We start from the raw sequence: 16374 nt of genomic DNA, 5'->3' as shown, positions 1-16374 counted from the left end.
ACTAGTTCGCTGAGCTACTATATAAATAAGAGAATGAATACAACAATTTGCAGGAAAAATAAGAATGAAAGTGGGGAATTTGTTATGTAAAAAACAGGTATGCTTTTTTAAAGTTGTCAGACCTAAAAAGGCATACCTACTGCACACAACAATATATTATTAAAACACATTAAATACCCACGTTTTCAAAACTACATTTTCCTCAGAGGAAACAAACACACATAAAAATTATCAGTTAAATTCTAAAATAATTTAAAAATTTCTATAAGTACTAAATCGTTAGTAATTACTGGAAACAATTTTTCCCTGGAACTAGTTCATCGATTAGATCATGGAATTCTATCGGCACCGGCACACACCAATCGCAGGATATTTTTGCCACCCATGCTACGGTCACACCTTTCTTACAGACACACACACCCTTACCCTCTCCTCTGACCCACCCATACACACACAAGCTCACACACACGTAGCGGGCACGAAAACAATTATTTTTCATCGCCAGCGATTTGTGGAATTAGATCGCATTGGAACCATGTCAACGGCTGGCAGATCGGACGACGATCCCGGCCAGAGTTCGGCCGTGGAACAGAGCACCGTTATGGTGCCGGATCCCGGCCCATCAACGCCAGCGGTATCCGAAATAGCCGCATCCAGTGTGAGTTTCGTTTCGTGGATATTCTTTGCCTTCATTTTGCTGACGACGACGGAAGACACGTCAACTTCTCAGCGCTTTTTTGTTTACTTTTTCTGCATTGGGTTAATGATAGTAATGTTAATTGATTGCTAACCATGTTAGATACGCTCGGGACTGGCGGAACTGGAGCTGCGCTCCTCGCAGGTGCTGCAGCGCTTGGAGAACGTAAAGGTTTCCACACCCGAACTGGCCCGTGACTCGCCGGAAGAAGAGGAGCAGCAGCAACAGCAGCAGCAGGCTAGACCGGAGGACTACCTGCTGCCGGCGGAGCACCGTGTGCCCTCGGATATTCTCAAGTCGCTGGAGCAACTGGTCTCCTACACGGACAGTGACGATGACCCGGAGTTTCCGCTGCCCGCCTTGGACGACGTCTCCCACTTGGCGCTCATCTCGCACAGCATCGTGGCGTATCTGTCGCACCTCGATCGCCAGCAGTTGCTTCGGGTCACGAACAGTATTTCCGGCGACGCCACCCGCTGGCTGGGCACCTTGTTCCACTTCGGGAACCCGGCAAGCAGCTTCCATGCGGACAATGCGGATGCCGTTCTGCGTACAGTGCGCCTGGCTATAGTCGCTCGCTGCCCTGGCTATCTAGAGGGCGGCATTCCGGCCCTAGCGCTGCCCACGTTCTACATTTCGGAGAACACGACGCCGGTGAGGCTGCAGTATGCTTGCCGGCAGCTGGGAATTCCACTGGAAGCCATCAAGATCATACCCGAGCACAGCCAGAACGGCACCATGGATGTGACGCTGCTACAGAAGCAGATCCAGCTGGATGTGAGCAACAATCGTACGCCTCTGCTGGTGGTGGCCGACATTGGAGCCTCGCTCTGCGGCTACGTGGATAATTTGCTCCGTCTGCGAGACGTTTGCAAGGCGCACAACATGTGGCTACATGCCAGCGGCCATGGCCTGGCCGCGCTGGTCTGTGCCCAGAATCAGGGTCACGTGGAGGAGGTGCTTCACTCGATGGCCCTCAATTTGGGCAGCTGGCTGGGCGTGCCCAGCTTGCCCATCGTCCTGCTGCACCGTCCGCTGCAGAATAGCGCGCTGAGTGCCTTTGAATCCGATCCGATCCTGTCCCGACGCCTCAACGCGCTGAGCCTGTGGACCAGTCTCCAGGCATTGGGCAGAAAGGCCATTGCGGAGCGTCTGCACGTGGCATTCCAGACATGCAGTATTCTCTTCGAGATTGCCTCCAAGTGTGAAGGCATCAGGGTGCTGGTGAGTGCTACTCTTTATACTCATTTCTATAATTATATCAATATCGGTATTAATTTCCTAAATTTTCCTTTTATTTATTTTAGAGTCACACACCTGGGGCACAGACTGGAGCCTCATTATCGGACATCATTCCGAGCCCCTTTGATGTACAGGCCTTGTTCGATGCCGCCGCTCCTGTTGTCGCCTATCAATTTGATGGCAGTACCACCATTCCATTAGGAGGCAGTAGCTCTGCCGCCGCCGCCGCCGTTGCCACTGCTGAGCGGGAGACAGCCGACGGTCTGAAGCCGCTGGAGAAGGTCCACAATGCTTCCTACTTCGATCGCCTCAACTCCTGGCTGGGCCAGATTCTTCAGCGCGACTGTCCAAATGTAAGTATAGAAATTGCAAAATAAAACATATTACAGAGGAAATGTATGAACATTTAAATTGAAATTATAAATATATTTTTAATTACTTTTCCAGTTTGACTTCGAGGTGATTGAACACCCAACACACGGCAGCTGCATCCGCTATTGTCCCCTGGAATTGGGTCTGGGTGAGCAGCCACCAAGCTCTGAAAATCTGGAGAGCTTTGCTCAGAGCCTGGAGGCACATGTGGACATTTTGCGGGCAACGATCAAGCACAAGGCACGCTTCATCCATTTGGTTGAGCGCAGCGATGTGCTGCGTCTAGTCTCCCTGCCCGAATGGGCAGGCATGGGTGGTGTTCGATTCGTGCCCGAGGGATGGGAGGCTCTGCTCACGGACCAGGCCAAAACGGAGTTGAATAAGCTCAATATCGATCTGGTGGAGGCCCTCAAATCCACGGATAATGCCTTCTCCCTGGGCGAGGGTACCGATGGCTTGATTTGTGTGCGTTTCGGTATGGTTACCCACGAAACAGAGGTGGAGGAGCTGCTTGATCTGGTCGTTACGGTGGGCAAGAGTGTGCAGGAGAATTCGCGTGTTCTGGATACCATGTCGGAGATTGTCAAGAAGGTCAGTAGGCCAACAAAGCTCTGTTTTTGGCTCTTGTTTATATTTGAAGTAATTTCAGGGCATCGAAGCTGTCACAGCGGACTTGCAGCGCGAATCGGAAGAGAAGCTCTGGCAAGAGGGCATCCTTCGGCACGTGCCCGTTGTGGGACGTGTCTTCAACTGGTGGTCACCGCCTGCCAAAGAGACTGGTATTAAGGGACGCAGCCTCAATCTCACGCAGGGCGTAGTCGAGAGCACAGAGAACATTTACAAGTGAGTGAAATGCAAGGCAGTAGCAAGTAATCTCTTCTTACCTTCTTATTCTGCTTGATTTTCAGGTACCACATGCAGATGACCGGAGCCACTGCCCATCAATTGCCGGCGAATCGTTCGCCACCAACGCCCATGGTGCAGACGCCCGTTGGGACAGCGACGCAAACAGCCCCTGTCTTCCCCACGGTGGAGCCAGTGACTGTGCCCGGTTCTGGTGAAGAAACCCCTGAGCAGTCGGCGGCCACGCAAAACCATGTGGATCACGCACGTACCGTGAGCCAGAGTAGTGCGTCCAGCGTTCCGGAACTGGTTGCCGCCCCCAACAGTGCAATTAACAATAATTAGCAACAAAAGGAAAAACAAATGAATAAGAAAAACCCCTTAAAACCCTAGATGACAAACAAAAGGAAAAGCAGATAAACTTAATAGATCAAAAGTCACAGCCAGCTAAAGTGGACTTCTTTGCGGCGACAACGATATGGAATAGTTGAGAGAAGATCCAAAAAATATCCAAGAGCATGCAAAAATAAAAAAAAATATACAAATTAATTCCAAAGAAGGAGATGATGATGATGATCGAAACAGAAAACCCAATTTAATTGCTTTTATGTATTTATGCATATACTTCTATTCCTATGATCTTTATATATATATTATATTATGTTATCTTATACCTTAATCCCATTTATTGTTGTATCCTTAGCCTGAAAGAAATATTAAGCCTTCCTTTTTCGCTAACATTTTATTTTTGTAACCCCTTTTTTTCTCGTTTCTGTATTTATTAATCAGATGCAAGTACCTTTGAGAAAGATATATATATAAATAAATATATGTATATATACATACATATATATTAAATAGGCAATTGTTCAATGTTCAATTGTGCAAAGCAATAAATTGCGCTATTCTTATTTTTAAAGAAGCTAAGTGAAAAAACAAAACGTAAGAAATTAAATAACAAAAGTATATAATTAAATGACAAAAAAAAATATATATTTATTTTACAAATTGCTGCTGTATAAGAAAACATAAATCTGCACAAAATCTGATAAAACAAAACAAAAAAAAAAAAAACATAAACATGAAATAAAATGAGAAGTAATTTAGACAGAGATAACATGATATTTTTCTATATGTGTACCGCTCTTTCTCAGTTTATCATTTTTTACCTAACCCACATTTATTATGTCTAAAAATTAAAAAAATCATTGACGTTGGTAAGTATTTTACTGCTTAATAATTATAATTTTCTAGCCTCGCATAAACAAACTGCAAAGGTTTATAAACAGCGCTTCCCAAAGCAAGTTTTCTTTCTTGTTTACCTATAAATTAAAATGTAACACCACTAATTCTTTTATATTTTGTTAATATTGTGTGTGCTGAGGCTTAGAAAAGAAATTAAAATTAATTTATAAATATATAAACATTAATTTAAAGCACATTTAAGTTTCTCTTAAAGATGAAACCTACCTGGAAGCTTTGCAAACTTCTTATTTAATTTCTCCCATTAAAACAAAAAATGAACAAAGAATCAAATAAACAAATATTATCCATCTAACAAATGCATTTAAATTTTATACTTTTATTTTATTTTTATTTAATATTTGTTGGGATCTTTAGCGTTTTACCTTGCCGCCTTTTGCTTTTGAAAGAAACTTTCCCAAATCGTTTTGTTGCTCTTCTCTCATTAATCCTTTTCATTTTTTTTTTTTGTTTTTTATATTTTGCGCATAAAATATTTATGCATTCCAGAAATATAATGTTTTCCCTTCAGTTTCGGATTCGAAATTCCCGCCAAATTGAATTGGGCCAATGTTGTTTTTCGGATTTCTGGAACGCGCACACTCACTTATTTAGTACATTTCTGTGTTTTTCGTTTTTCTTACAAGATTTTTCTTTAAACTGTTCATACATTTTGTTTTTATTTTTTATTTTTGTTTTGTTTTAGAATTTATTTCTGTTGTCGTGTTATTTTTTCTACCATTACTTGTTTGTTTTCAATATGCCACTAAGCGCTTCGATTTTATTTATTTTTTTTTGCCTCACTTCTTTACATTTTCTTTAACTATATCGGTATGCATATATATATATACTATATATTTAAATATATATATATATATATATATATTTATATGTTGTACAACTCATTCTTATCTTGCATTATTGCTGCAGCCGTTGAGCTTTGTCGAAAAAAATGTTGCGAATTTCGATCCCATCATCTTAATTATTTTTATTTTTCGGATTTCTTTGTGTATTAACTTTTGTTTTGTTATCTTCTTTTTTGTGTGGTTTTTGTTTTTGTAATAACTACAACGCGTACGATGACAACATTTAACACAGAAATATATTTACGAACTAATTGTGTTTATTATTAATTATGTATTTTTATTATTTGTTTGTATAGAAAGGAGTTTCGATCTAGGCTCGAATCTTCCATGACCCAAAATTCATCTCCTAAGGGGGGGGGGTTGTTTTTGGATTTTCCAATGCAATTTTTTTTGTCCTTTTTTTGATACTGATTTTTTTTTTAGTTTTTGGAAGGGGGCGTGTTGTTCATGTGCTATTTAATCCTTAAAGGATTCTCAACCCCTTGAGGAGGATTTTAATATTTTTTTTTGTTTCTTTCTTCTTTTTATTTGTATAACTTGTAATTAATTAATATAAGCGAATAAAAAACTTGATTAGTTTGTTCGGTTTTTTGTCTCTTTACACGATCTATACATATTTACTTCTTTTTTAAAAATGTCCCGCCTCTTTTACGCTCTACGATTATTGAGTTATTTCGATTTGAGTACTCGATTGTTTATTTTATATCTTACAATTGATCATTTCAATGTGCGCCGTATTGGGGGAGATGGTATCGAGGACAAAATACTACAAAAGATAGGTAACACTGTGAGCACTCACTTGTAATTTCAATCATTCAAGATCTGTCTGAACGCTCAAAACTTTGGGCAAGTTAGTCGCGTTACCCATCTTATTGTTATCTTGCCTTTGGTACTATCTAGTTTCGGGTTTTCGTTTCCATTATATAGCTAAATTTTTTGGTAAATGTTGAGAACTTTCGCTGTCGGTTGGGCAGTGCTCGGGTTTTAATTAGTTGATTGGCCTTCTATATCATCTATATCTATATCTCTTCCTCTCGTCCAAAATTGGCCTCTGGCTTACATTTCCGTTGTCATTCGAAATTTTCTAAAAATGCATGGTTTTTTTGAATCATTCAATTGGTTTTCCTTGCTGTTTTGCTGCTATATATATTTCTATATATATATATATATAGTATGTATCTTGTATATAACTATTTTTTTCTTTTATAATTCAATACCTTGTATATAACTATGTGTATATATGTATATCGCTTCGTGTATACCTCTATATATAACTTTTGTTAGTTGTCGGTTCCCATTTTTGTCGGTTGTGTTTTGTTTTCTTTGTTTTTTTGGGGGCAGTACTTTTGTGTTGCTTAGTTTCCATATTGCTCTCGGTTCCATATGCCAAGTCGGTATATATAATCGGTTATTTCGGTTTATGCTATATATGCCTATGCCTTGCTTTCGTTTAGCTACTAAATATACAGTTAGCACTCTAATTCTTGTTTATGTTTATGTTTAAATAAATGCATTCCATGTTAAGCTTAGGTTTGTTTTTTAGATAAACAATAAGATTGCAGGCTCAAATCGAATGGCAGAACTTTGGAGACCCGCCAATCGATTGATCCCACCAGTCCCGGACGATCCCTATATATATATATTTGGATTTCAGATCGTCCGCAGCACAACCCAGACCCAGGACAGAGTCGAGCACTAAACGGGTTGGATCCAATCTGAATGGTCGTGGAACCGGGCAAGATTGTGGCAATGTCCTTAAGTAGAGTATATGAGGAACTTAATGATAGCAGTTCTTTATTAAAATATATATTATTTGGTTTGCAATTAATCATTAACTAATGGGGAAATGATTTATTTGGCATACACGAGGACTTTTCTATTTTAAATTTTCTTACAAAATTAAGCAAGGAAAGCTCCTCTTTCAAGGATGTCAGGAACTTAAACCATAAATTAAATAATTCATTAAATAACTATAACTTTGAGTAGGAGAAAATATAGAAAGTGAGTGTAGAAAAGAGTGTGTTTATGAGTTGTCAATATCTACATGTTTTTAACTACAATTATCAGTATTCGGTTCCAAGGTGAATATTTAAAACAATTGTTAAACAAAGACCATGCCACGCCCCATCTGCACGCCCATTCAGTTGCCCGTTGTTTGTCTATATATATAAAAAAAAATTGACTCCCGAAAAAGTGTCTTAAAAATTCTTCTCTAACGTTTTTCTACTACATTCTAGGACTTATGGCCTACAGATCCATCCTAAACACGAAATTCCGCTTTGGTGGTTGGTTAGTTTTTAGGTTCAAGTTCCAGTTGGTTTGCAGGGGGATACACAATTTATATACCTATATATATATGTATATAATAATATATATAAGTAATATTTTTGGTAATTAAAATAAAAAAAAATTGTATCATTTAGACAATTTCTTTTTTTGTTGGTTGGTTTAGCTTTAAAAGTGGTACAAATATGCTATTATCAAAAAGGAATAACCGTGTCCTAAATGGATATAAGTTTATATGTATAATGTTTTATAAGTAATAGATCGCTGATACATATATAATATGGTACATGAGTCCCGTCCGTCTGTCCTTTGTGTGTTTTGTGTGCTTCATATGCTTAGTACATCAGCTTATATCCTTGGAGAGCCCAGATATATGTAGGTTTTTGTATAAAGTATGTACAAAAGTCGAAGAGCAGGATTCCGGTTCTAGGATACGATTACGATACGGTACGATACGCAAAAAGTGCAAACAAATCAAGAAGGAACACTCGCCGCCCATCCCAAGCAATGCCATTGCCATGTCCATTGCCTATCATACACGAGAATTCTAGGAAGACTCCATCCCATCCCAATGTCCAGGTCCTACAGGCTCGACCAATTCCTGCGGAATATCCTTTATCCCTTGTCGTTGATGCCATCTTACAGCTCCGTGACCGCATAGTTGCTCTCATCGGTTATCGCTGGCGGCGGTGGCGGCAGGTCATCATCATCATCCACCGCTCCACCACCTCCACCGCTGGTCACTCCTCCTCCACCACCACCACCACCACCGCCTCCTCCTCCTCCGGCTCCATTATGCAGGATTTTGCCATTGGCCGCTCCCGATCCCATCCTGCCCTTGACCGCCTCCGCCTGCGCCTCCAGAGGTGGCGGCGGCAATGAAGTATCCTCATTGGCACCACCTGCTCCAGCTCCTCCTGCTCCACCTCCTCCTCCATTCTGGAGGCCAGCCGGCACTATTCCGATGGCATCGTTCAGCGGCTGATTGGCGGGCGGCGGTGGCGATGTGGGCGTACCAATGCGTGGCGGTGGAATCGCCTTCATCTGCGGCGGCAGCTTCATTGGTGGACGCTGCAGCGTTCTAAATGGGAAAGATCCAATGATAATGTTACAAAGTTAAGAAACAAGTAACTAAAAAAATTAAAAAACTATATTATATTAAGATGCATACCCCACAAAAAGTAAAGAACAAAAGTAAACCCTCTTCACATCAATAAAAGTATAAAACAAAACCTACTTGGAGTAATTCTGGTGCTGGGCCTGTTGCTGCTGATAGATGGACTCCACCTTGGGCTGCTCCGCATCCTTGGGGATCTCGGGCAGGGGGCAATTCAGTATCGATGGCTTGTACTTGGGATCAAACTTGCCGCCCTGCCTGAGAGTGGAGCATTTGTAGATCTGCTTATCGCGATCATAAATGGCGCTATCCATTGCCGTACTAATGGGAATAACATCCGATTCCGGTTGCTGTTGCTGCTGCTGATGATGTTGCTGCTGCTGGTGCTGCTGTTGCTGGTGCTGGTGCTGTTGCTGCTGCTGATGCTGGTGCTGGAGCTGCTGTTGATGTTGCTGCGGTGACTTTAACTGATGCAACTGCTGCTGTTGCTGCGACGGAGGCGGTGGCTGTTGCTGCTGCTGCTGTAAAATCGGCGGATGCTGATGCGCCGGTATCTGGGGACCACCCTGGCTATTCTGTCTCCTCATCGTGGCCAAGTTCGAAACATAAATGGAACCCTGGCTGACGGCAACTAGGGGTTGGTAGATGGAATGCGGATTCCCATTGGCCGCCAATTGTGGGGCCAGGTGAGCCGGTATCTGCTGGTAGATCTGGCTCTGACCCGATCCCAAGTGATGCGGCGCATGGTGGGCCGCCGTTGTGTATGTGCCATACTGTTGCGCCTGCGCCTGCTGCTGATGGTAGATCGCATGCTGATGCTGCACTGCAGCGGCCACGGCGGCGGCTGAATGCGAATGCGGATGCTGGTGGGGATGCGGATGTGGATGCGGATGCTGGTGCGGATGGTGGCAATATATCGGCTGCGGTCCTCCCATCTGCTGTTGCTGCTGCTGCTGCTGTGCCTGCTGCTGCTGTTGCTGCTGCTGCTGTTGCTGTTGTTGCTGCTGCTGCTGCTGTTGGGCGGCCTGCGTCGTCGGTGGTAGATTGGCGGCGACATTGGCTGCTGCTCCTGCTGCGGAAGGTGGCGACGATTTTCAGTAAAAATCATTGGCTTCCAATGTCTTGCATTGTTTGCTTAGGGTTGCATATTTACCATTATTGGGACCTACAAGAATGCACACACACAGGTAACAATTAGCAAATAGGCGGGTCGGACGAAGGATGTGGAGTTGGATGAGGAGGCAGGATGCAGGATGCAGGATGCACAATGCAGGTGCGAATGGAGAATGCAGGTTGACGCAACGGTGGAACGATGGAACGATGGGCGCAGGCATTATTTGCATGGAATGAGATTATATAATATAAACGTATATTGATGGGGAGCAAATTGAGCGAATTGGCATTATTATATTATTCAAAAATTAACTAAAGTCATTTATTTATATATTTACTTATTGATTTCCAAGCAGCTAAAGCTGTAAGTATGTTTATTATTTTATGTGGATACCAAATGTTCCAGCTGAGAGAGATTCTTAATGATATTTATATTTTATTTTAAAGTTTAATCTACAAAACATTTAATTTATTAATTTTTGAAATTGTATTGTCAATAATACTCTTAGGAAAAGACATTTTAACTTGATTCAAGCTCAATTCGATCTCAATTCGATATGAATACAAGGATTGATATACAGATGTACACGTTCACTGGAAGAAAATGTATGCCATTCACACTTGTACAAATTTTTAGACCTATTTTTTAAACTATTTTTATCTAATTTGATTAAGAGCTATCTTTCATTATCCTAGAATTTAGTTTTTAGTTTTAAGAAAATCGGAATACTATATAGTATAACTGCCACAGGAATCTTTAATGTAGAGGAAGTAAGTAACTATGATCAATGAGTATCAATCAACATTAATTAACTATGATCAGTAATTAACTCTAAACAGTAAGTATCTATGATCAGTAAATATCTATAACCAGTGAGTAAGTATGATCAGTAATTAACTTTGAACACTAATAAACAATGACTTGCAACTTTTGTAACACAACACATATCTGAGACCAGGCCAGAAGAAGGCACTTCGTTCCGTGGATGTTAGAACAAGTTGGGAATCATATGCATAGGTGCGCGAAATTTGTTTTGGAACAAATTTAAGCTATTTGAATGAAACTATGAAGTTATTCTTCTATATAATATTACTGGTATATAAGTCGGATCATGGCGAATCGGTGGACTATATATATACATATATATAGCTGCCATAGGAACAATCGGACGATTTATAGAACTATGATCAGTAATTAACTAAGATCAGTAAGTATCTATGAGCAGTAAGTAACTCTGAACATTAAGTATCTATGACCAGTAATTAACTATTATTAATAAGAATCTCTGAAGAGTAAGTAACTATGATCAGTAAGTACCTAAGATCAGTGAGTAACTATGATCAATAAGTATCTATGACCAATAAATAAGTATGATCAGTGAGTAACTTTGAACACTAATAAACAATGACTTGCAACTTTTGTAACACAACACATATCTGAGACCAGGCCAGAAGAAGGCACTTCGTTCCAGGGATGTTAGAACAAGTTGAGAATCATATGCACGGATGTGCGAGATTTTATTTGGAGCAATTTTAAGCTATTTAAATGAAACTATGGAGTTATTATTCTATATAATTTTACTGGTACATAAGTCGGATCATGGCGAATCGGTGGACTATATATATACATTTATATAGCTGCCATAGGAACAATCGGACGATTTATAGAACTATGATCAGTGATTAACTAAGATCAGTAAGTATCTATGAGCAGTAAGTAACTCTGAGCATTAAGTATCTATGACCAGTAATTAACTATTATTAATAAGAATCTCTGAAGAGTAAGTAACTATGATCAGTAAGTACCTAAGATCAGTGAGTAACTATGATCAATAAGTATCTATGACCAATAAATAAGTATGATCAGTGAGTAACTTTGAACACTAATAAACAATGACTTGCAACTTTTGTAACACAACACATATCTGAGACCAGGCCAGAAGAAGGCACTTCGTTCCGGGGATGTTAGAACAAGTTGAGAATCATAAGTACAGATGTGTGAGATTTGTTTTGGAACAAATTTAAGCTATTTGAAGGAAACTATGAAGTTTTTCTTCTATATAATATTACTGGTATATAAGTCGGATCATGGCGAATCGGTAGACTATATATACATATATATATATACCTGCCACAGGGACGATTGGAAAATTTGAAGAAAAAAAAACTATAACTTTTCCTTTTTTGTTAATTATGAACTAGGGGACAAACTGATCATCGGCATTAGAAATCTTCAAGATGGTGGATCATCGGCATTAGAAATCTTCAAGATGGTGGAATTTAATGTTATATTATTTTATGTTGTATTATTTTCGTAAATATTTTAAATTAAGATGCAATTTCTTAACTTTTTCATTTATAATTTCTAGCATTTCTTATTTGAACAATTTCCTCATCTAGCAGACATTTTCTTCCAGTGCACACACATATAGAGTAGAGAAAGGTGGACATGTTCTTGGATATGTTTTGGGTGTGGACGCTGCCCCAGTGGAGGGGACACTGCGACCCCAAGGACTTACCGGTCATGTGGGTGGGGCTGTGGTTATGCGAGGGCAGCCGGCCCAGCGTGTGGGTGCCCATGGCGCGCATATTCTGCTGAATGTGGGCGTGGGCCATCATCTCGTGCTGCTGCCGCTTGCTGGGATGCTGCAGCGTGTGGGAGCCACTGATGACCGGTGGACTGAAGTGCCTGGAAATCAGATGCCGGCGGCAGGCGAAAAACACAGAGAAAACGAAACAAAGGGGACGAGAGAGAAGAGAGAGAGAGAGAGCGAGAGATTGGAGGCGGGAATCGGGCGGGACGGGTCACAGTGGGATCTTCAAAAACATACCCATTATGATTGCGTGGCAGTGTCCTGGCGGCATTCATCATCTGCTGGTGATTCTGTGGAGCCGGATGTGATATATACGATGGTTCGTCCACCTGGGCATAGTCATTCCTCTTCCGTATGTAGATCCAAGTGTGCGAATCCACCCAAACCATAATGGTCAGCAGTATGGCAGCTATGAAGCTGGCTATGAGCATCAGCACCAGTCCCAGTAATCCACCCTCGCACAGTCCTCGGGCAGCGGCCAGGAAGTTGTGATGAACCGCCTTGCAGTCCACCAGAGCTGTCAATTGGGTCAGCAATCTCTCACTGCTATTCAAATCCGCATTCACAGCTCCCAATTTGGGCTGCAATCCGGATGACTTGAACAGCACCAGGGATATCTTCATCACGGTCGCCATAGCGCTCCGGGCGTTATTCAGCGAATTCTGCGACTCCCTCAGTCGCTGTGTGAAAGGATTCGTGTGACCCGGCTCGCATTGGGTATAGTGGAGCAGCACATTGGTGGGCAAGTCCCGAGGAGCGGTGGATACCAGGAAGTCCGCCGGCGAGATGCACAGATCACCGACAGCCACCGAGGAGGAAAGATATAAGCCAGACATCAACCAGGAACCAGTCACAGCCAGCAAACCGCAGACGCTGAACAGGATTAGGGCGCAGCGTGAGTGCCGGGCCACGCCCACCAGGAGAACAGCGCATAGGACAAGGAGTAGGGCCAAGGTGGCCACCGTGCCGGGCCAGCGGATCAGCTCCCATTGGTCACCGCGCTGTAAAAACAAAAGTGTTTAAAGTTTTCCGAATGATTTATAAGCAAAAGGATATGATGAGCTTTAACATAATTATTATTACTTTTGCAAGACAGAAATCCTCTTACCGTCAGGAAGTGCGTCATGGAGATACCCATTAGGGGTCGTCGTATATCACTGGCTGCATTTGTGGCCAAAGTAACATTTCCCTGGACAATATTGAGCGAAACAAAGAGCTTGGAGAGCGCCGTTTGATTGGACACCGGTTGATCAAAGATATCCGCCAGCTCCACCAGCTGCGGCCGTATACGATTCGTCAGGGTATTCTCCAGGATGTGCGTTTGATTCCTTATGGTGGTCACCAAATTGTCCACCTTCCTGCCCGCCGTCAGTACCTCCAGCAGTCCATTGTGCAGATCATCATTGCCATACAATCCCAATCCGATGGCCGCACAGCACATGACCGTGACTATGGAGAGGGCCACTTTCAAGCTGGTGATCGAGTGAGCAGGACGTGGTTTCCGGTCACAGCAGCGGGTCATTAAATAGAAGAGCAATCCCAGCAGCGACACAATGAGCAGGGCGGCCGGCACAGAGCCCAAGATGCCCAAACTCTGTGGGGGAAAATGTAAATAGGTATCATTTAAAATAAATTAATTAAAGAAATGATTACCCTAAGATCCTGATATTAATTTAAATAATACAAAACTACATATATATTTAAGAACATTTATATAAACTACTTTCCATTTTAATAATCTAAATCAGATCAGAATGTAAAGAATGTATCAGTAAAATTCAAAATGTGGTTAAATCTAACCTTTTCTGGAGTTAATTATAATATTTCAATAAATTAAATTATTAAATTTTATTTTAATTAGTTTATTATATTTAAATTTTGCCTCTAAGCTTTAATAAATACAAATTAACTATAATAACTAGCTTTAAGAATTTGTAAGGAAAAAAAAAAACAGAAAAAGGATACGACTTCAATTTAAGGATACGAGGAAGACTAAAATTTTAATAAAAGACTATGGATTAATAAATATATCTACTATAACTCACCTCCAGATAGATCTCATCATTGGGCCGGAACGTGCTATTGATCTTATGGAACGTGATGTTATAGTGGGGCAGGGCATGGAGTAGCTTCGCTATCACCGGCACCTTGTACTGGTCCGTAAACTCGTGATAGTCGCCCATCCTCTCCTAGTTTCTTCCTCGTCCGTTGTCTGTGCTCTGGTGTGTGTGTGTGTGTGTCTTGACTCTATATTCCTTTGTTGTTCCTGGTGGAATTTCCCTTAGTCGCCACAGCTGCTGCGTTTTCCTGCTACGTGCTCACGGGCCTAAGTTTCCTAAGCTCTTGACACCAAATCTAAATTGCAGTGCACTGTGATTAAGGGGTACAAGAATAGGGGAAGAAGAGGCTTTTAATCAACACCAAGAGTAAGCTTCTCTTTAATTTAATTGCACTATGTCAGCTAAAAATATGGCAGAAATAAAGGACTAGTTTTGTGTAAAATTTATACAAACAAGAGGCAAAAATTTTTAACAATTTTACCCTTCAGGAGAACTTTAGTTATTTCTCAAATTTTTTAATATATTTAATATTGCATTGCGGTAGGGTATTGCAATAGTCTAGACACCTCTGCAACTGATTGACTATCCTGTAATGGGTGCTCGTGAGCCCTCAAAAATATGCAATAGTTTGCATTCTCAGCTTCCTCTTCGTTTTCCTTTCGGTGATCAGCAATTTTAACCCCAATTTCTCACGCACACACTCCGAATAACGGTTCTGCATATATGTATATATACACACACACTCACACATACAGAGAAATACGTATATACATATGTGGGTGTGCATGCGTGGGCATGGCCTTAATTGCTCAATAAGTAGGTTGTACCCACTTCTAGGCACTATTTAATTGACGAATCTTTACGGACAGACCGGAAATTGCATTGCAATTGCTTTGCCGTCCGCCGGCGCCGCTGGGATTTATTTAATTAAGTATGTTTTGGGCGTTTTTCATTTTCGTTATTTTCTTTTCTTTTTTTGGCTTTGATTTTGTATTATATTGACGGATGGATGCTGCCCAGCGCAATAGAAATTTTGTTCACTTGTCTTCCTCTTCTCGCTTCGTCCAGTGCAACAACAAGGAGAGAGATAGAGAGAGAGAGAGAGAGAGAGAGAGAGAGAGCAGCGGTAACGGTAACTGTTAAGCTCGCGCTCTCACGCTCATGCGCGCAGTCGCTCTCCCTCGATGTAGCTGTTAGTGCGTTTGTATATCTATTGATTAAAAGTTCGCTCTGCTGCGCCCACTTTCCGCCTTCCGCCTTTGGCCTGGCTGCCCCTTGGTGTTACCACCTTTTTACCCACCAACCACCCGCCACCCACCACCACTGTCTCTTTCGCACACCCACACAAAACTGCAGCATTTTGTACTACTACAAATGCAACAATAATACCCACACGCTTGCACAGAATAACGGCATAAATTAAATTCGCCAACTCTTTGGCACAAATTTTAGTAACGAACGCCAACAAAAACACTCCCTATTTCGGGTACACACATTTTTTTCAGAACAAACAAAGCTCTTTTCTTCTGGCACTTAAAAATCCCCATTCACGGAAATTCGAAATAATTACTTTTTGCAGCACACTTTAGTTGATAAACTTTGATCTCGTCGTCACAATCATCTGATTCATTATTCGCATCTCGATTTAAACAGTTTGCGTTGCTCCTTATCTTTGTTTAGGTTTCTTAATTGAAGTTTTCGGTTGAGCTTAATTTATTGTTTTTGCAGTTTAGTAAAGAAGGCAACACAACACACGAACAAGGACCTTCACATTCCGAAGACTGGGCAAAGTATGAAAATTCGGTGTCGTTCGATTTGGTCACACCCTCTGGATTATGCACACACACGATGTTGATGTTCCGTCGTTCTCGCAGGACGAAAAGCCGAACAACCCGAACACACGAACCCTGACAGTGTGGCCATCATGCAGGGATACAAATAT

At 41.5% G+C, this 16374-nt stretch overlaps 2 protein-coding genes across 5 annotated transcripts; one reads left to right on the top strand and one right to left on the bottom strand.

Annotated features, from left to right (window-relative positions):
* Positions 1–158: 158 nt before the first annotated feature.
* On the top strand, positions 159–4268 carry LOC110184527 (pyridoxal-dependent decarboxylase domain-containing protein 1). Its single transcript, XM_020953102.2, has 6 exons — positions 159–658; positions 800–1921; positions 2005–2292; positions 2387–2902; positions 2961–3154; positions 3220–4268. The coding sequence occupies exons 1-6, from the start codon at positions 332–334 to the stop codon at positions 3497–3499; spliced, it is 2727 nt and encodes a 908-aa protein (XP_020808761.1). The 5' UTR covers positions 159–331; the 3' UTR covers positions 3500–4268.
* Positions 4269–5381: 1113 nt separating this feature from the next.
* On the bottom strand, positions 5382–16353 carry tty (tweety). Of its 4 annotated transcripts, none has more exons than XM_086839060.1 (8): positions 16003–16353; positions 14418–14742; positions 13481–13966; positions 12610–13373; positions 12298–12467; positions 9819–9830; positions 8786–9737; positions 5382–8629 (listed from the first exon to the last, which is right to left on the bottom strand). In XM_086839060.1, exons 2-8 carry the CDS (start codon positions 14553–14555, stop codon positions 8188–8190), a joined length of 2964 nt encoding a protein of 987 aa, XP_086695186.1. In that variant the 5' UTR covers positions 14556–14742; positions 16003–16353; the 3' UTR covers positions 5382–8187. The 4 variants fall into 4 exon arrangements, with proteins under 4 accessions (XP_086695186.1, XP_086695187.1, XP_086695189.1 ...); XM_086839061.1 differs by lacking the exon at positions 16003–16353 and adding an exon at positions 15304–15506; XM_086839063.1 differs by lacking the exon at positions 5382–8629 and having other exon boundaries at positions 9604–9830.
* Between the last annotated feature and the right edge of the window lie 21 nt (positions 16354–16374).

The sequence above is a fragment of the Drosophila serrata genome, unplaced genomic scaffold (assembly GCF_035046125.1).
Source record: "Drosophila serrata isolate PLE 108 unplaced genomic scaffold, ASM3504612v1 contig_362, whole genome shotgun sequence".
NCBI classification, from domain to species: domain Eukaryota; kingdom Metazoa; phylum Arthropoda; class Insecta; order Diptera; family Drosophilidae; genus Drosophila; species Drosophila serrata.
The sequence above is the reverse complement of the archived record's forward strand: the minus strand, read 5'-3'. Positions and strand labels throughout refer to the sequence as shown.

Coding starts and splice junctions, on each gene's coding strand:
- tty (XM_086839060.1), bottom strand. CDS start 14,555: ATGGGCGACTATCACGAGTTTACGGACCAGTACAAGGTGCCGGTGATA. Junction 13,374..13,480: donor CCATGACGCACTTCCTGACG/GTAAGAGGATTT, acceptor TTGTTTTTACAG/CGCGGTGACCAATGGGAGCT. Junction 12,468..12,609: donor CTGCCACGCAATCATAATGG/GTATGTTTTTGA, acceptor TCTGATTTCCAG/GCACTTCAGTCCACCGGTCA.
- LOC110184527 (XM_020953102.2), top strand. CDS start 332: ATGGAATTCTATCGGCACCGGCACACACCAATCGCAGGATATTTTTGC. Junction 659..799: donor CCGAAATAGCCGCATCCAGT/GTGAGTTTCGTT, acceptor TAACCATGTTAG/ATACGCTCGGGACTGGCGGA. Junction 2,293..2,386: donor TTCAGCGCGACTGTCCAAAT/GTAAGTATAGAA, acceptor TTACTTTTCCAG/TTTGACTTCGAGGTGATTGA.